Source organism: Suricata suricatta, chromosome X (assembly GCF_006229205.1).
Source record: "Suricata suricatta isolate VVHF042 chromosome X, meerkat_22Aug2017_6uvM2_HiC, whole genome shotgun sequence".
Taxonomy (NCBI): Eukaryota; Metazoa; Chordata; class Mammalia; order Carnivora; family Herpestidae; genus Suricata; species Suricata suricatta.
The window spans coordinates 86,848,138-86,869,324 of NC_043717.1; the positions used below are offsets into that span (position 1 = coordinate 86,848,138).

The window sequence follows — 21,187 nt, forward strand, 5'->3', positions numbered from 1 at the left end:
AATGGGCATATAAAATAAGCCTAGGTTAACGTATTATTATAATTTTCTTCTTATTCAAACTAATGATGCTATTTTTTTTTTATAAATGGACACAAACTCCTAGTGTGTATGTGTGTAAGAACAGCAATGTGTGTGTATGTGAATGTGTGCAAGGGTGCGCTCCTGCCTGGGTATGCATGAGTGGGCAAGCATGGGGTTGAGTGCATGCGCAAATGTACAATAGCGTCTGTATGTGATTACGTGAGTGTGCAAGAATCTGAGCATATGCATGTGCATGAGTGTACATGTGTGCATGACTGTGTAAGCATATGCACATCTGGGTGACTGTGTGTGATAAGATGTTTGATTGTGTGAGTGTGCAACTAAGTGGCTTTCTGGTCTAAGTGCATGCTTGGAGATCAAATACTAAATGCACTTTTTTTTAGGCAGTCAGTAAAGCATACTACAGGAATATTTTACTAATCTCTATAGAATGGGGGGAATGCCCTCCTCAACTGTATCTATAACACATCTATAAGATATTTGCATAAATATGCACACATTTTAATACCTTGCTTGAAATTTTCGAGGAAAAAATAGCGATATTCAAATTTTGCCCGAGGATTTTGCACCTGGTTATGTTGGTTTAATAGATGTAAATCAGCTGCCAAAGTTGGGAAATCTTCCTTCCCCATTGCCTTTTAAATTTTTTGATTACTTTATTCTCTCAGGATTCCTCATTCACGGTGACACATGTCACTCTTGCAGTGATTAAGGACACTTTAGGATTAATATTTAAAAGACTGCAATTAACATCCCACCCCAGACCACCCTTAAAGTTGTAGAGGGCACAAGGCACATTTCTGGGACCAGGCCAGTGCCCATTCACTGATACATTTCTCTTTTGTTGGTTAAAGCATGCTGATCTTGAAGGGAAAAGTCAAAGCCCTTGGGGCCAAAGCTACCATGTAATGAGTGCCAGGTTTAGTGCTAGAGTCTTTATATACATTATCTCATTTAATCTGCACTGCAACCTTGCCAGGTAGTGTTAATTCCATTTTTTTTCAGATGGGTGTTGTGGCTCAGAGAGGTTAAATGAGTTGCTTAAGGTCATGTGGCTAATTAGGGGTGAAGGTGGCATCACATTCAGATCTGTCTGACTCCAAACTGTGTTCTTTGCTCTGTACTATGCTGAACCTTTTGATTAAATCTGAAAGCGCGACCTTTACAGAATTTATATCTTCCCTCACTGGGCATGGGGTTTACTTGGCTGCCTGCTTCTTTCTAGGCCTCAATTGCCTTCTCTAATGATGCCTAAAAACTTGACTATATCAATTTCATATCTACCTCAGAGGCAATGAATAAATTCATGAACAATACTTCCAATGTTGAGCTTTACTATGCATTTACTTGGCAGTATACTGGCTTGATTAAACTTATTACTGACTGTGTAATACAAACAGTTTGCTGAAATCACTATGGTGTGCCAGACGTATTATGCCCATTTTACAGATCTGGACACTGAAGCTTCAAGAAATTAGGCAATTTGCTTAAGACTATATAAACAGAACCAGCCAACTCTATATCCCTGCTGACAGTCCTAGAGAAACTTCTTTTTCGGCAAGGTCTGGGTAACTCACTGGATCTAACAGAGCCTCAGTTTCTTCACTTATAAAATGGGGATAAGAGTGCTTTTACTGCAAGATCATTACAAGGGTGAGAGATAATATACATAAAACACCTTTAACATAATAGGTAGTGCCATGATAATGATTATCTGAGTCATTATAGTTAATGATAAGTATGGGCTTTGGGAATAGATAGACCTGCTGAATTTCTCTATCGATTTCACTATCGATAAATGGCCATACCATTTTATAGTCATTTTCCCAAAAGTATGTTCCAAAGAACACTGTTAATTCCATAGGATATGAAGAAATCTTAAGCAAAACCTGGATTTCCCGATCAAAGTTTTGTGGGAAGCTCTGGTAGACAGCTTTCCTAATGCAGGGATGTTTTAGACTCTGTAATATGAGAATGTACTTTGTGAATTTCCAAGTGGGAGCTGTGAATACATGTAGTATTTTTCCTTTTATTTTCTCATCAGACTCTTTTTTGTTTGTCTATAACATCTTGCAGAAAACGGCTGTGTAGAAAATATTTTGGAAGTACTGACCTGTCATGAAGAATAAATGGATAATATTTGCAATGCATGTTTATAGTTAGAGCTCAATAAACGTAAACATCATCATCATCATTATTGCCATACTCATCATTCTAGTCCTCAAGTAGCTTCACCATGGTACAAGTTATCTGGGCCAGAAAAAGCATGTCTCATACATTCCTAGAAATAGGGGTCTGCAAACTGTAGCTAGAACTTTTGTCTGCCAGATTAGGGTGAGCTAGTCCAATGGTGGTAGAAACTCCAGGAGCAATATACTACATTAATTACATCGGGCATAATTATTTGCACACAATAGATTCCTTAGAGTTACCAAAGGGTTCTTTGATGACTAATATTTTCCTGGAACATCCCAGGCTGGAATTCCATAGGTAGAGACCCTGTTGTTACCCTGTCTTTTCTGGCTAGTTTTAGTGTTTCATGAGACCTGTTTTTAACACAGGTTATCTTCCCATATATGAGTTTTGCCTCTATTCCTCTCCATTTAGCTAAGAAACAATTAACTACAACACATGGCAGAGGTAAGGTGAACTGGTATTAAATATCTGACTTATATAACTGGACTATCTTCTCTTTGATTCAGTTCTTTGGCAATTTGGGAATAATTTGCCTTTACTTTTGTATATCTCCTGTCAAAGTGCACACAGTTCACTTAGATATATAGTCCTTTTAAAATCATCTTTAAACTTTTATCCATTCTCTGCTTCTTATGGTAGAGTTAAATCATATCTCAGAAGCTGAATTCTAGGATGGTGGGTGATTCTATTGCTTTCTACCAGAAGTCTCCAGGGACTATGTAGGTTGCTTCTCCATGAACTAATCTTTTAGAGAGAGATATATTTTTAGAGAGAGATGTATTAACCCAAAAGGAAATTTCCTCACACATAAAAAATGTATTTATGCACCAAACTTAGAGGTACTGAAGGGTAAGATATGGGATAAATCTATAAGAAACTTTTTATCTAGCCTGGAGGCCAACATTATAGATTTTATTTACTGTATAGGGTTCATGAGTAGGATTAGCTTCTCTTTCCTCACGATGATGCTAAAGATGGATATTGTGAAAAAGTAAGAAATTAGTCATTTCTTCACTATCTTAACCCTTGGTATGGCTGTTCAGGAGCTTTTCTGCATTTTAGTTTTGGACTAACAATGTAAGGAGACTGGGAAGACTGAGACGGACTGAAAGACTTTCAATCTATTAGTCCGTTGATTCCAAAGGACCATTTCAACCTTTCCGTACCTCAAGTGAGGGACAGCTTCCATTATGAATGGACTGATGATAATTAAAATGGATATACTCTCTGTCTCTCCTGTCCTAGTATCTGGTTTGACAAGAATGTTGGACAGATTTGTGCTCTTTCCATACTTTGGCTATCATTGATAGCACTGCTATAAACATTGGAGTGCATGTGCCCCTTTGAATCAGCATTTTTTTATCCTTTGGATAAATACCTAGTAGTGCAATTGCTGGGCTGTGGGGTAGTTCTATTTTTATTTTTTTGAGGAACCTCCATACTGTTTTACAGAATGGCTGCACCAGTTTGCATCACACCAACAGAGCAAGAGGGTTTCCCCTTTCTCCACAACCTCGCCAACATCTGTTGTTTCCTGACTTGTTAAATTTTAGCCATTCTGACTTGTATGAGGTGGTATCTCACTGTGGTTTTTATTTGTATTGCCTTGATGATGAGTGATGCTGAGCATCTTTTCATGTGTCTGTTAGCCATCTGGATGTCTTCTTTGGAAAAAAAGTGTCTGTTCATGTCTTCTGTCCATTTTTCACTGTATTATTTGTTTCTGGGTGTTGAGTTTGAGAAGTTCATTATAGATATGATACACACACACACACACACACACACACACTCACACAATGGAATATTACTTGACAATCAAAAAGAATGAAATCTTGCCACTTGCAATAATGTGGATGGAACTAGAGTGCATTATGCTAAATGAAATAACTCAATCAGAGAAAGACAAATATCATATGATTTCATGCATATGTGGAGCTTAAGAAACAAAACAGATGAACATAGAGGGAGGGAAGGAAAAACTAAACAAGACAAAAACAGAGAGGGAGGCAAACCACAAGAGACTCTTAATGCTAGAGAACAAACTCAGGGTTGCTGGAGGGGTGGCAGGAAGGGGAAGGGGCTACATGGTGATGGGCACTAAGGAGGGCACTTGTTGGGATGAGCACTGGGTATTGTATGGAAGCGATGAATCATTGCATTCTACTCCTAAGAGCAATATTGCATTGTATGTTAACTAACTAAAATCTAAATTAAAAAAGAAAAGCTTATTGCTAAGTAAAAATTCATATTTAAAATGACATTGTGGAAAGATCTGAGTTTGGTTGCTCCATCCTATAAAGAGGCCAGGCTCTGTGGCAGCTACACAGGGTACATTTATGGACAATGAAGTCATGGCAGCTCAGATGCCCACTGATATGTTGGTGACCCTGTGCAACCTGCCTCCATCCAAGTACTTCTCCTTCATATAACACACATGATTCTGTAAACAAGCTAAATATAACACCCGAGGAAGACTTCATGGCCTAAGAACACTCCGAGATCCACTCTGCATGACAAGCTCTAATCTTTTACAGTTTACTATCTCTATAGGATTTCTGGGTGGACCAAGAGTGTTCTAATTCATTTGATTACATAAAACTTCTTTACTCCATCCCAATTATAAACCTATTTATTTAACGTTTTATCTGAAAGATATGCTGCTTTCCTTCTTGAGAAATTGAAAGCCTGGGCTTCTCAGGCTTATGTTATACACAAGAAGTAGGTTATCAGTAGACATTTAATTATTTTACTATTGTTCCACACTTGTATTCTTTATTGTAATTTGTAGAACTCTATTAACGAGTTGATGCTTCTCCAGTCTTAGAAAATATAAATAAAAGCATTCTTTTATGCATGCTTACTATAGTTTGATTGTCATAAACTGGAGGTGGATTTAATAATGGTCATCCTTGCTGTCTTACTATTGCCAGGAAGGATTCTTGGTCAATTATACTAAAACAAAAAATCATCATTTTTGGTAGATGTTCTCTACATATAATTGAATTTGCCAACAACCCTATACTGTCAGTATCCTTGTTCAGGCATCTTGGTATTTGAATATAATCAGTTTAGTTTGGAAGATACATTTGGTTCTATTTTGAAGGCTAAAAATAATACTGTCATATGCTAGAGTAGTGCTGTCCAACAAAAATATAATATGAACCTCAAATGCAAGCCATGTAAATAATTTTATTTTTTAATTTTTTAATGTTTATTTATTTATTTTGAGGAAGGGAGAGAGAGAGAGAGAAACAGAGAGAGAGAGAGAGAGAGCAAGCATGAGCAGGAGTAAGAGCAGAGAGAGAGAGGGAGAGAGAAAAAATCGCAAGCAGGCTCCATGCTGTCAGCGCAGAGCCTGATGTGGGGCTCTATCTCATGAACCGTGAGATCATGACCTGAGCTGAAATCAAGAGTCAGATGCTTGACCTTCTGAGCCACCTAGGTTCCCTCATATGAATAATTTTAAATTTTCTAGTCGCTACACTAAAATTCTTAAAAATATAGGTGAAACTATTTAAATAACAATGATTTTTATATTTATTTAATCCAATATATCCAAAGTATTATTATCATTTCAACATGAAGTAAATAGAAAAACTAATAAGGAGATACTTGAATTCATTTTCCATACCAAATCATGAAGAAGATCCACAGATGAAGTATTTCACTGCTTTCAAGACAAAGAAAAGTTTGATTTCTGTGGAGCTATGGGCTTGTCTTCATGTTGGGGACACAGTGATCACTATCACAGAACTGATTATGTTACCCTGTTGTGTTGGTTGGGAGCTAGAAAACCACAGTGAAATTTGACATTAATTACCTGTGCACATAACTTCCTTAAATAAAGATCACATTTCTCAGCTTCCTTTGTAGCTAGGTATGGTCATGTGACTTAGTTATTGGTCAATGAGATATAAATGAATGTTCCCAGCAGTAGCTTCAATGAGGTCTCCTTAAAAGAGAGGGGACAGGCTCTTTCCCCTTCCCTAATCCTTCGTTTTGCCTGGAACGAAGATGTGGTAGCTGGAGCACTGGATACCACTGTATACCAGGAGAATAAAGGTCCCATCCTAGGGATAGCAGAGGTGTAAGCAAGAAGATTTCTGGAGCCAGCACACAAGGTTTGGACTGTTTACCTCTAGATTTCTTTTTTGTAAGAGAAAGGTCACACGTATATCTTCCTTAAGCCAGTCTTTGGGTTTTTTTTTTTCCTTTAGGGAGGTATTTCCTGTCACTGGACTCTAACCTTATCTGACATAACCAGGAATATAAATTTTCCTGTACTGTAATTTTTATAATGAAGAGCAGAACTTAAAGTAAGGGAAGTGAAAAGATAGAATAACTACTTTTTGGCCAACTTTTCAGTGAAACATCTATCCCACAAACACAGGAAACATCACCATTTAGGTAGGAACAAAAGAATGCCATGACTTTGGAGAAGAAAGAATTTTCACACTCCTTTAAATTAATTCAGCTTTACAGTATCTGAAAATGAATTTCTTTGAGACAGCTACTAATTTATCTTCTACTTACAAAAGATTTGTCTTTGAAATGTGTCTTTACAATGAGAATTGAAATATAATGACAATAATAGCTACCATTTATTATTATAATTTAATGTCTATGATGGGAGAAGCACTCTGCTAGGTGTTTCACATATATTATCTCATTTAACCCTTACAACTACCCTACAAAGTAACAATTATTTCCCCATTTTATAGGGGAAGCTCAGAAAAACCAAGTAACCTAGTGAAGGTCCCATTGTAACTTAGAAGCAGAGCTGGGATCTGAGTTCACTTCTGTGTGAGTTTTTTCTTTTTCTTTTATTTATTGTTGTAAAGTTCATTTATTTATTTTCGAAAGAGAGAGAGAGTGAGTGCGTGTGTGAATGGGGGAGGCACAGAGACAGAATCCCAAGCAGGCTCCATGCTGTCAGCGCAGAGGCAGATACAGGCTGAAACCCATAAACCATGACATCATGACCTGAGCCCAAATCAGGAGTCGGACATGCAACCAACTGAACCACCCAGGCACCCCTGTCTGATCTTTTTCTATGCTGAATCTCTGACAGTCTTTATAACTTTCTGAAAGTCAAAGAAGAGGTACCAGGATGCTGCCCTTTATATGCTCATTGCCATTTTTCTAGATTCAGTGGAAGTGCCAACAATGGAAAGGTAATATCTGAATTTGGACAAGCTTCCCTGAATGGTATATTGAACTAAAGGTCTAAATCAGAATTCCCGAGACCTGTCTCTCACACTAACTATGGGCCTAATTAGCTGCATGACCTAACACAAGTCATTTAACCTTTCTGGGCCTCAGTTTTCTCTTCTGCAAAAGGAGGGGTCAAAACTAGGTGATCTCTAAGATCTGATCAAGTAAAAACATTTGATGATTATGCCAATAAATGTGTCAAAGAAGAAATGCACAAAGGGGAGCCTGTTGGAAAAGAAAGTAGGCAATGGCATTTAGAGTGATTCAAATTTGCATTGCTTGACATGCAGAATAAATTTTTAAAAATAAATGGACCTAGCAGAGAAGTGTGGGAAGTTCTCCTTGATTGCTGAAATTGTTCACTCTGGACTCCAGGGTTAATTTTGACTGCTATGGTTTGAGAAATTTTTTTTGAACAATACTTCTCAGAATGTTCTTCTAATGCATATTAACTGAACCATTTTGCTAGCATGGAATGAACTCTTTTAAGTTTGTTGGACTCTAATGTGTTTACCCATATTTCACTAGAAAGAATTCTTGATTTAACTGGAACTTAAAACTTGTTCTCTAGAGTAAAAAATGTAAACTACTAAAAAGGAGATTTAAATGTGAACCTAGCTGAAAAACATATTTTGCAGATGTATAAATTGAGACCCATAGTGGCTGATTTGCCTACGATGACACTGAAAGTCAGAGCTCTGCCAGGACACTGGAAGCATCTGCTGTACATATAGAGGTGTGGTGAGAGTCCAGAGTGGGGAACAGATTATTACTAAAGCCCTGGGCCTATGCAGGAAGGGGGACCCATATTCAAAACCAATGTACAAGAAAATACGCCTTGCAAAGACAGACTAGAAGAAAGTGATCTGTCTCAGGCTTAGGTCTCAGGATATTAAATAACAAGCTTCCTCTGAGATTTCATGGCCACTTGCAAAGTTTCAGGTGTGCTTAGGGCCTGAATTTATACTATTTGTATGGTCAAAAATCTGCAACCTGAGATTTTAAATTTAAAGTTTACCCTGATCTGTAGGAGATAGGTTTCTAGCAGAAACAAACATAAATCCTCCCCAGAGGAATATTTTCTTCACACAGGACTCAGAATTTCAACATATTTGTACTCACAATAAAAAAATAGCAAAAACAAGAAAGGGAGCCATCCTATGCAAGAGTTGATAGAAACTATAGACCCAGACCACAAAGAGTTGACAAACTGCACTTATCAGCATATAAAATAACTATGTTTCATATGTTTAAAGAAAAGAGAGTAACCAGAAGCACTATTAAAGAGCAAGAGATTATCAAAACGAAGGAGGAATATTTGGGAAAAAAAACTAAGTTAAAATTTTAGAAAAGGAAAGTAATCACTGAAATAAAAAATTCAGTGGAAGGGTTAAACATTATAAGAAATAGAACTGAAGAGATATTTCGTGAGCCCAATTTGAAGAAATTACCTACAACAAAGAAATGGAAAATAGGAAAAAGAAGTAAATGACATAGAGGTCAGCGTGGGGCAGTCTAATGGAACTTCCAAAGGGAGGTAATAGAGAATGTGGGAAAATCAAAATTTAAAGAAATAATGACTAAACATTTTCTATGATGAATGAAAGAGAAGGTTCTTTATCTTCAAGAGACTCAGCAACTCACTAACAAGATTAAAAAAAATAAATCCACACTGATCTTTAGGCTGTGAATTCTATTGTGAGTGAGCTTCAACTCTGAAGCATACAAAATAAAGTAAGTCGTCCTGTGTCTCCAAGCAAATTAGTGCCTTCAGTTATAAAATGAGGAAACTATTACGTATTCGACTCACACCTTATGGACATTATGAGAGTAACAGAAACCTTTTTGCTAGGTTCCTGGGAATTTGGAAGTCTGGGTACAAGTCAAATTCTTTATAGCAGATCCAAGTACCCATTGAGAATTTCGGTGAGGTCCACTTTATGAGGTTTCCAGGTGAAAATGTTTTGTCCTTACTGCTTAATGAAAGACTAATCGCCATCCTTCCTATCCCCCTTCTCCTTCTCTCCAGTAACTCAGAATATATGGAAGAGTCCTTTAGGCATTTTGCATCATCACAGGTCAATGTGTAGTCCAAAATCTAGTAATGACCCCATATTATGTCCATAATGATGAAATGAGGAAAATGAGTATGTATTTGGAGAATAAATTAAAACCATCAAATACATCTAGGATGTTTCTTTATAGAAATGAGAGTATCATTCAATCCCTTGGGGTGGGGGGTGGGGAGATTATGTGGGATGCTCTTCAGTATCTGTAATCATCTGGTTTTGACATGCATAATTGGGACTTTTTTTGATCCACTCCACATATCCTGGCCACCAGTTTTGCACATGTGCATTCTGGCTTCTTTGAATCTCACAGCCATCTCCACTGTGAAACCTTTCTGCCTCCTCCTGCCTGGTCAGGGATGCTGCCGTGACAGCAGGTCACCCTGCGGAGGTGGGCCCCCAGGTCCCTACAGGACACCACCTGCAGACTCAAATACACCTTTTAGGTATAACTGTTGCTGGCTCTGCTTTCACTTCATGTAGATAAACAACAATGAAGAAAAAGGCCAAATAGCAAATGAATCTGGGATTCAGAATTCAAGTGTGAGTAAATGAGAGAAGTTCCTTTAAAGTGAAAAACACAGTATTTGCCTGTTTTCTTTAATGCTGCTATCTATCTGTCCAAATGCATTCCTTATTATTAACTATACATTAACCATGTAAAGAAGCATACATCTGCACACTCATGCTTCCTTCCATTGTTTGACTCACAGTTGCCACCTTATTTAAATAGATGTCTCTGGTTTGCAAAACAATTTTAAAGCTTTAATGTCCTGGCACAGTCCGTAGAGTTAGCTCAGATTTACAGAGAGGCAGCTGCAAATTTACCTCTCAGTGCAAACTTGTCAAATTGTCACATTTCCCTGGAGTTTTGCATTGCTCCCTGCTAATGATGATGGCATTACAGGTGTGGCTCTTTTATTGTCTCGGAACAAAACAGAAAAGTTGTATTTGGAAAACATTTGATATTTGATGTGCTTTGAATCACATCGTTAGACTACATATACAATCTAATGGTCATTAAATGAACTCTCTTATTTTTATTTTATTTAAAAAATTTTTTAATGTTTTTAATTTATCTTTGAGAGATAGAGAATGACAGCGTGAGCAGGGGAGGGTCAGAGAGAGAGGGAGATACAGAATCTGAAGCAGGCTCCAGGCTCTAAGCTGTCCGGCACAGAGCCCGACATGGGGCTCGAACCCACAAACCGTGAGATCAGGACCTGAGCCGAAGCCAGACGCTTAACTGACTGAGCCATCCAGGCGTCCCAATGAACTCTCTTTTATAAAGATAAGGAATTTTGAATAGGAGAATATTTTTGGGCACAATTTCTATTTTCACTTGAGACAAAAAAAAAAGGCTTAGGGAGTGACAAACTGTGTTGTTAGGAAATCATGGTACTAATGTAATTTTCTCCCCACTTCATAGTTACCTCCCAAAGATATACCTGTGGATTTAGTCTTACACACTTAATTTGACTTGTAATTCTCTTAAGGATGCTTTTGGGTTGTATTTATAGTGCCACCAATGAACTTCACTTACTGATTCAATAATCTAGAGTTAATGTTTTCATCTCACTGCAGCGTTAATGGTTTAGCCACTGTATCAAGCAGGGTCTTTTGATTAAATCAATCAAATAAGCATCACCTGAAGGTTGATTCTTTATTATTTTACGGAGTAAAAAAAGATTTACTTTAAAATAAATTTGATCAGAGACTTTCATACTTTGAATAGCAAGTTAATTAAGCCTGTATAAGGATTCGTCACAAGCTTTTCATCCTTGTCTGCTAAAAATCACTCTAAAACCCCCTATCATGATTCAGTGACTAGCTGTCTATATTTGAGCTTTTCTTTAAGTACAGGGAATTTGTAGCATTATGATATACTAACATTGTCTGCTGACTAACAGAAACATTTCTTCTGAGAGTTCACCTACAATTCCTAAGAAATTCAGGCACATGTCCAAGACTGAATAGGGAAAAAAGTACCTGTAACACTAGGCACCGAATCTAGTTACATTAATTATCTGTTTTCTATTGAAGATGCTAAACTGTAGTTATCTTCTACATGAGAGGACTTTTCTCTTCATTGGCATGATGGATGGCTACACAGCTATGCCCATAGCATGTGCATTACATTTTGAACAAAGCTTCTTTATCAAATGGCATTTATGTCCCTGTTGTTACTGTAAGGTCTGTAGGAAAAATACAGTGTACACACTAATCATTTTAAATGGTCGATCAATACCTGGAAATTGCAGGAAAGTGATACATTGTATGTGGTAGACATGTATAGTCAGATGAAAATCTTTTGATTACTTGCATTTTCAATAAAGGGGAAAACTAATAATGTTTTTTTAAAGCATATGGTACTTGTATAATCAAGGAAAGTTTCCCTAGAAAAAATAATTATATGAGCCTCTTACAACTTCCTCCTCTAATTATCTGTTTTATTAGTAGATGCATATCACCATCCATTAGGGAACACTTAAAAACATAATGAGACATTGTTATAATGAAGATATATATATACATATTATATATATACACATACTCATAAATGTGTATGTATATGTGTAAGTGTGTGTGTGTACCTCTATAAGTAGAAGTAAATTTTCCAACAACATGGTCTATATATCAAAATGTGGATGTCTTTATAATAAAAACAAAACTATTTACAATTAACATTCTCTCACCATAAACAACACAGAGTTAAGAGAGTTTATGGACTGTATCCATGAACCATTCATAATCAGTGTCAAAAGCTCAATATACAGGATCAAGAATCATAGCACTCAGTGTTGGAAGGGACCTCAAAGGTCATTTGGCTAATCTACCATTTCACAGATGAGGCAGCTGAGACTCAAAGAAGTTAAGTGAGTACTCAAGGTCACTGTGCTGTGAACACACACACACACACACACACACACACACACACATATACTGTCTTCTCTCTGATGGACAAGATGGCCACATATCATAGGCTAGCCAAAAACAAATATCCTTATAACAAAGCCTTATGGGATCTTCAGGAACCAACCCTGCTTGGATGGGGTACAGAACAATAGTACCTTATATGGTTTCTGGTATATAGCAAATAGAATGTTCAGGAATACCTCATGGCCGAATGTTCCAGGTCTCTCTAGTTGATTAATCTACTAAGATACAGTATAACGAGAGAGGATCACAGTAGAGAAGACCAAGAGTTGTCCTCTCTCTGTGAATGCTTGCCTTCTATGAATCTCGATGTCAGTTATCTGTGAGTAACAATAGACAGGGTGGCTCAGAGGAGAGGACTACAAAGCTCTAAATTCTGCTTTTATGTTTTCCCTCAAAGACTACGTGATCAGGAGAAGCCATATTTTATGAGAGAAATATATTAGATGCATTTTAAAATGATGATAGTAACGGTTAGAGCCAATATCCTTAGTATAGGCTAAATGTATTACTGAGATTTCATGGCAAGGAGTTACATTTTAAGGGAGTGTGATTTGACCTGTGGTATATCCAAGTCTCACTATGGTATAACTAGCTTCGATTGCATTCCTCTCAAGGTATTTTTTAAAAGACGAATGAGTTAACCTTTGTGAAGTACCATGAGACTCTCAGGTGAAAGATGCCTCTATCAGGTATCACTATGGTGCTGCTAACAATACTCAATGTGTCTGGAAAACAGACTGAAAATAATCAGGAAACCATTCACTGTGGTCCTCTTGGTCTCAGAGCAGCACAGTTAACATGCTAACAGCTAAGTTTCAAGCGCTTAGAGGAAGAAAATGATCAATGGCAAGAGCATATCCACCTTTGAAATGACATGATCCATTATAAGAATCAGATGTTAAATTGCTTCCTGTACTGAGCACACTCAATTAAAAGTCTGCACAGTGAGATCATCTTGATGGTTAAATATGCTCTGTGGGAACAACCCTTATGGAGCTTAAAAATCACAGAAGGACTATTTCTACCATGACACTAGAGATTTGCCAGGCATTTCCTACCCCTATTTTTCAATTTGGTAGTTTTATTAGGAAGGCTTTTGCCTGAGAGCCTGCCTGCTGAGCTTTGGGTCACACCTCTCCACCCTTTTGCTTCTTTGAGCAAGAGATGATTCTAGTGTTCTTTTTCTATTGGATCCAGAATGGATGAGTGTGGCTTTAGTCTGGGATCTCTGGAAAAAAAGGTATCACTCATGTACTTGATAGTTGGTGCCCTTCATCTCCTTGAACGTGCCCTTTTCTGCAAGCTCATCTATTCACCTGCGTGAATAGCTCCTTGTCTAACTCTTCCTTCTTTCCCTGGTGGGGCTGAGGATGGAGGGCTGAAAAGAACTCTAGACACAGAATGAAACTGGCAGAGCTGGCTCCTACTTATAGGTTTGCAACTGGCCAGGTCTTTGGTCTTGGACCACTTCTTTCACCTCTCTGGCCCTTGGTGTGCTCATGTTTCAAAAACTTGAAACATGTTCATTGTTTACCACTTGTCTCACCCCTGCAAGACCACAAGTGCCACTGGTGCAGAAATCTTTGTTTTCCTCATGGATGGGTTCCAAGATTCTAGCACATGGCACACAGTAGGTGCTCAATGAAAAATTTTTTAGTAGGGCAGGAACTTGTTTCTCTGTTAGCAGTGTTCACCATTAATGTAGTGTCCTACTGTGGATGTCGCAGACTCTGAAAATTCCTGCCTCCCCTGGCATGTACCCAGTAACCAAGTCCTGTTTCCTAACTTCTCTCACCCCCAGCCTTTCATTTCCACCTGTGCTTAAATCCCCTTATATCAACATTTCTTCACTTTTTACTATATTTTCCAAGCCACTTTCAGAATGATCTTTCTAAAATGCAAACACAGTCATGACACTAATCTCTTTAAATTCCCTCAATGGCCTTCTCATTGTCCTCAGGATCAAGTACAAACTCCTAGGTGTGGTATACAGGCCCCTGAAGGATCTGTGGTCGTTTGTGACCACTTTCAAGACCTCTGGTGAAGCTAAATACACCTTCTGCATTGCAGCTCTTTCTTTTATAGCTTAGTGAGAGGTATTCTAAATCTTTGTTCACACTTGTCTCCCCAGCTATAGATATGTTTCATCATGAAGTATCTCATCACCGCACAGGAGGACAGGGACATAATAGGGGCAAATGAACAATTAAATGAGGATGTTAGACCAGTTCAGTGGCTTTCACCTTCAGGAAAACTGTTTAACCTGTCTGTGCCACTGAGTATTAGAATCCCTAGTGATGCTGAGGCAGGTGGCCTAGAGGCCACCACATCTATGAAACACTGAGGCAGACACCTCTCTGTTTTCTTCCAGACCTAATCTTCTATGGGGTTTTCATGTTTCCTCACCATGCAGTTTGGGTGGGTAAGGGTGGCTTGAGGTGATGGAGGTGGAGCGTAGGGTTAGGGCACGTCATCTGAAAGGGGAGGCAAGTGAAGAGGCACATTCATAATTAGCCTTTTGTTCCCCTTCTAAGTGATTTCTGCTGCCAGGCCTGGTGCATGTCTGTGTATTAGGTGGAAGGGGCAGGCTGCATCAAGAGAAACTCTCAACACACTGAACTGCATGTTGGTTCATTGGAAATACAAACACTTGAATTTGTACAACTGGTGTTTAGTGTATTGCCAAAATTTTTACCCAATTCTGTGGCATCAGGAAGGACATAGGAGGGATGTGAGTGGCGTGAGGGAGAAACCGTATGATACAGAATCACTATTCAAACAATAAATGCTTATGGTTTTTGACTAAATGTTAAGAACCCTCTCATGGTAAAGATATTATATACTGGTGTTCTCTAGGGTCTTGATGTTCTTCATTCTTATTCTCTGAACTCTTCTTGGACAATAATGTACATTCCTAAGGTCTGGAATATAGCCCAAATATTTGTTTCCGGTTCAGATTTCTCCCATAAATTCCACTCTTGACAATCAATCTGTCACGGGACATACCCACCTGGATCTTCTGCAGGCGCCTCTAACTCAGCACGTCCACAGCTGACCTCACCAGGTCCTGTCCCTCTGCCCAAACCTGGCTTCCTGCTAGTGCTTTAAAAAAAAATGTTTATGTATTTATTTTGAGGGTCGGAGAGGGTCAGAGAGAGAGAGAGAGAGAGAGAAAGAGAGAGAGAGAGAGAAAGAGAGAGAGAGAGAGAGAGAGAGAGAAAGAGAGAGAGAGAGAGAGAGAGAGAGAATCCCAAGCAGGCTCTTACTGTCAGCACAGAGCCTGATCTGATGCAGGGCTCAAACTCATGAACCATGAGATCATTCCCTGAGCAGAAATCGAGTCTACTTAACAGACTGAGTCACCCAGGTGCCCCTCTGCATGTGCTTGTTTGGTGTCAGCTGGTGGTGCCTTCTTTTACTTAGCGATTCAGGGTAGTTATCTTTGGCTCCTCTCTGTCCCTCATCTGCTGTAACACCTTTCTGGTCTGTCTTCACCTCGCTCTTCTCACAAGCGCAGTGTCAGCTCCAGCCCTCCCCAGCACTCCACTACTGGGCTACACTAATAGTCACACTGCCCTTGTCCCTTATGCCCCCATATCATGCATCACCTCCTCCCAGTTCCTGAGTGGTCTTCCCACATGCAGTTTGTTGTAAACCACTCACTGGCTTCCTTTTGTGTCAAGAAGAAATACAAATCCCTTAGCATGGTGTGTAAACACACCCCACTGTGTTATAGCTCCTGCTCTTGTCTCCTCTTGGATTTCTAGGCTGCAGCTATGCCCAAGGACTGGCAAACCCTCAGTCATGGCATTTGCATTCACAGCTCTATTTCTTTAAGTTATTCCATCTGCCCGGAATGTTTTTTCTCCTCTTGTCCACGTGATAAACGTGTGATCATCTTTCTAATGGGGATTCAAATGTTGACTCCTTCAATGTCTTGCCTGACTATGGGGCCTCTTCTCACAGAAATAACCTTCCATTTCCTCTTTGTGTTCTGCAGCACAGTCCAATAATACTTTTTATTATAGAGTGAATTAGGTCACAGGCCTCTAGAGGACAGGACAGGAGAGTATGGTGGTTACATGTACGGCATGTGAAGCCAGAACAGCTTATTAGTCCAAGTTCCGACTCTGATACTCATTATACGGGTGACTTTGGGTAAGCTATTTAACCTCTCTGTATCTCAGCTTCCTCATTTGTGAAATGGGCACACTTATAGTACATATCTCACAGAGTTGTTATGAAGATTAAATGAATATATGTACAACACTTAGAATAGTGTCTATTAGGGGACCCTGGGTGGCTCAGCCAGTTAAGAGTCCTGACTCTTGATGTTGGCTCAGATCATGACCTCATGGTTTTGTATTGCTAGCACAGAACCTGCTTGAGATTCTCTCTCTCCCTCTCTGCCTTCCCCCCACTCAAAATAAATAAATAAACTATAAAAAAACAACAAAAAAGAATAGTGCCTATTACATAATAATTGTTATATGAGTGTGTGCTTTAATAACAACACAAAAGTTACTCTTAATTTAAATTTGAAGCTCTAGACATACTATATCTCACTCATGAAGGAATGGATGGTGTTCAACGACATTTAGGAAATAAATGAATAATCAGCTTAGAGCCATACTATAAATTCCTATAATACCCAGCTACTTCCTTTTTGTAACCTTCTTCCAGCTTGTTCTACACGTCTTTTCTACTAATCTGGAAGCTCCTTTTGTGCAAGGACCACATCTACCTCGTTCGCCACCACATTCCCAGCACCAAGCACCATGCCAAGTACACAGCAGGCACACGTGCATTTGATAAGTATATAAATGAATAATTTTAAGGTCTGCAGGTTAGTTATTACATTGTCTTTATCATTTTATCCGTTTATGAAATTGTGAAATGCAATCCTTTCTCCCATATCATTTGCATGCGAGGCAACAAAGTTTTGTATAGTAAAGGGTTATGTTAGACTTAATTCTCTTAATACAGGGGCTTTCTTGTTTCTTTACAGCACAGGTGTTCAGACTTTTTGGCTCATAAACTACTTCTGTGGTACAAAGGGACCTGCTGAGCTCTTAACCTTTCCTGTTTAGCTCATATCACTTTCATCCTCAACAAAATTCACAGGCAGAGGTTCGGTAGGAGTTATTATTTGTTCATTCTACTCACTTAATGAGCACATGGCTCAAGGATAAGAAAAAGTATAAAGAACTACCCATTATTTTTAGTTTAGGCAGAAAAACAAATCACATACACAAATACCTACATCGCGATGCCATTTGTACTCTCTAGCAGGGAGTATGGTGGGATTTCAGAGGATCCTCTTGATGTGATCAGGAGAGGTTTTACAGAATACTGAAAACTATAGTTGGGCTTGGTGGATGGGCTGGATTTTCTTCTCCTTTAAAAATTCTTTTTTCTTTTTAAGTGTCTACATTTATTCTGAGAGAGAGTGAGAGAGAGTGAGTGGGGGAGAGACAGAGAGAGGGAGAGAGAGAGAGTCCCAAGTAGGATCTGCACTGACAGTGCATAGCCTGACGGGGGTCTCGAACGCAGGAACCGTGAGATCATGACGTGGGCTGAGATCAAGAATCGGATACTTCTGAGCTACCCAGGTGCCCATGGGCTGGATTTTCCTAGGTGGAAAACTACCAGCATTCTTCACTGAGCAAAGGGCATGGCAAAAAATGGCAAAAAGTGTGGACGCAGGATGCCCTGGGAGTGAGCAGAGCATACAGAGTATGTTCGCAGAAGGAAGGGTTTATGTAAGAAGCACAAGTAGAAGACAGGCTGGAGACAGAGGTTTGGGAGAGTTTATGGTGGGCTTTTAATAACAGGCTAGGATATCTGAGTTTATCTCTAGACAGGGGGACCTAGAGCTGGTTTTCAGGTATGGAATAGGAAAAGGAAAGCCAAGTTGTGGGAACAGCAATCGGGGGGCAATATGGCAATGTGTAAACAGAATTACTGAGCTAAGTTCTGTTTCTAAGTGACGGAACACCCAGTGCAAATACTCAGCAGACAACTGGAAGTGAAGTATTATTTGGGGGAGATGCAGATTTGAAATAACCTGTATAGAACTGATGGTAGGGAGCTCGGGGAAAAGATGAAGTAAGTGCGGGAGAATACAGAATGAGGACAGAGCTTTAAGTACAGACCTACAACAATGGAAAATACAAGGAGAAGCCCAGTAGTATGTTGCATACGAAAACTCGGTAAAATGCTAGCCGAGCAAATACTTGGAAGTCCTTTATCACCCATGAAGGCATACAGCCCAGACTTAAACAAGTTCTACCTTAATGCAAAGGCGAGTGAGAATTTGGGAGCAGAGGAAGGAAGACAAGGAGGTAACTGCAGTGTACCTGTTGAACAGTCAGATCCTGTCCACTTGGGATCACAGCTGCACACCCCAGTGTCCAGAAGAAAAGTCCCGTGTCCTGAGCACTGCTCTTGACATACAGGAAGCGGAGTTTCACAGTTGACTCCTCCCCAACCAGTAGAACAGTGACATTCTCCTTTTACACAGATGCCATGGCTGGAACACATTGGGTCCAAGCAGTCCTCTGAAGGCCCCAAAAAGGAGGAAAAAGGTTAAAAGTGAATAGGTGTGGCTTGTATACCTTAGGATGATGAAACTGACATATTCACACTTGATTTCCTAATACATCATGAATATGGTATTAAATTAGGTAATAAAATGTCTCATACAAAGACTGTATTCAAACCAGAAGATGATTAACACTTAAAAATATGATAGGGTTCATAACAGTTGCATTCTAAAATTAGAAGATGAAGGAAACCACACATATGTTGTTTAAAATGGATAAGCAAGGTGTAGTACTCCCACATAAATGGGTGGCTGCACCAGTGTGGGCCTTCAATAGGAATTCCTTGGCTTCGCAAGAAAGCCTAAGAATTTTTGGGAAGTTGCTCCTTGTCTTTTCTGAAATTGGAATCCTACCTCTGAGAAATGGCTTTCACTTTGATATGTCTAGAGAAGTGTGTGTGTGTGTGTGTGTGTGTGTGTGTGTGTGTAACATATATATAAAATAAATATAAAATATATAAATATATCAAATATGTAAATATACTATATGTAATATAAAATATATCTACAAATATAAATATATAAAATATTAAAACATACATTTTTAAGCTTAGATTATGAGGTATTAGGTGAGTTTACTGCTGTTACATGAAATCATGTAATATAATAGATTTATTATAACCTTTCATTAATTTCTTAGAAGCACTAAAAAGGCAACATTCTCAACCAAATTTTAAAAATTATTTTAAAACTTTTTTGTGGCTTCTCCTTCCATCAGGATGCCAAGACATAGTCTTTGATGTTTTAGAATATCACAGATACAATTCTATTTGTCTCTGATTCTGGGAGTCTGGAAATTTTTGGACACATTCTAACAAATGTATAGACTCTTAGAAGTAGATCCTATGCTTGCCTTGGGGAAAATTGTTTTGTGCTTTAAATTGAGTGGCCATTCCATGGGAAATGACAAGGTTGTTTCCAAATTTCTACTCTCTCAATACAGTAAGATGAAACTAAAATAACTGCCCATAATGAGGAGAGTATGCTTTGAATTACTTTTCCAGCAATGAAACAGACAGATAAAACCTGCCTTCATTCATAAAGTGTTATGGTCTCGTCTTGGGTGTGGCTTATGGTCATGGAACAGAGTAATCCTAACTAAGCACTGTTACAATTAGTGCTATTGCATTATAATTAGCCCATAATCTTAAGGTCATTAGCACAGTGCTTTAGTACCTGAGCTAATCAGCAAATAAATACTAAAAGGTACATCTAATTTGATTTTGTTCATTATTTGGATCAAGAGGAAAAGTCTAAAAGTACAGAGTATTTTTTAGAAGGAAGTTATTTTGTTACATTAAAACAGAACAACAACTATAGCAAACGAAATAATAACTGAACTTAGTTTATTTTATTAAAAGACTACCTTCAAGGAATAGGTAAGTCAAACTTAAATTAGAGGCACAAAGTCATCTGTCTGAATGACCCAGCAAGCAGCATACATGAATGAGGTGAACTGGATGTAAGAAGCCAGTGTGTTAGGAGGGAACAGAAAGAAGTGTCCAGTTTAAAGGAAACTGATGCTTGGTTCCAGCTGATTGTCACCATGTGGGAACATGGGCCAAGGGTTATTAGATTTTCCAGGTGCTCAAGAAAGACCAAAAAGAGATTTTTATATGACATTTCTCTATTTTTAAATTTTGGCAAATAGATCACATTAAAAAAAAACAAAAACAATAAAAACACTACCACCATCATCATTGTGTGAATCAAACACAACCCATCCAGAAGCCCAGTTCAGCCTGTGAGTTTCTGGTCTGTGGCCTTTGACTTAAAACATTTTTTTTCTACTGTATTTGATAAGCTTATACTGTTAAATATGGTGGGCATTCTTCCTTGCTATCTTGGTTATTCTGCACATTTTCTTAGTGATGCCCTTTTTCAAGTGCTCCCCAAAGTTTGATTAAAAGGGTCTAAATTAATGAGGTTAAACATTTTTATGGCAAACTGCAGATGCTGTGAGGGGTAGCATTGTTTGGATGCACGTGCATATGTCCATGTAACATCTGAATTTACAACTTAAATATAATGATTGCGGTTGGATCACCACAAAAAAAACAATTTCCAGAGGGAACTCGGGAACTCTGCTGTCCTGTCCAGGCCCAATGCCATTCACTGGAAT

The 21,187-nt window shown here is 38.6% G+C and overlaps 1 protein-coding gene across 3 annotated transcripts in view; it reads right to left on the minus strand.

Moving 5' to 3' along the window:
- TENM1 (teneurin transmembrane protein 1) overlaps positions 1–21,187 on the minus strand; it is a 552,583-nt gene that overhangs the window by 228,859 nt on the left and 302,537 nt on the right. For all 3 annotated transcript variants that reach the window (XM_029930000.1, XM_029929999.1, XM_029929998.1), the window contains exon 11: positions 18,821–19,021. In XM_029930000.1, the coding sequence (XP_029785860.1) occupies positions 18,821–19,021 (201 nt within the window). The remainder of the gene's footprint in view (positions 1–18,820; positions 19,022–21,187) is intronic.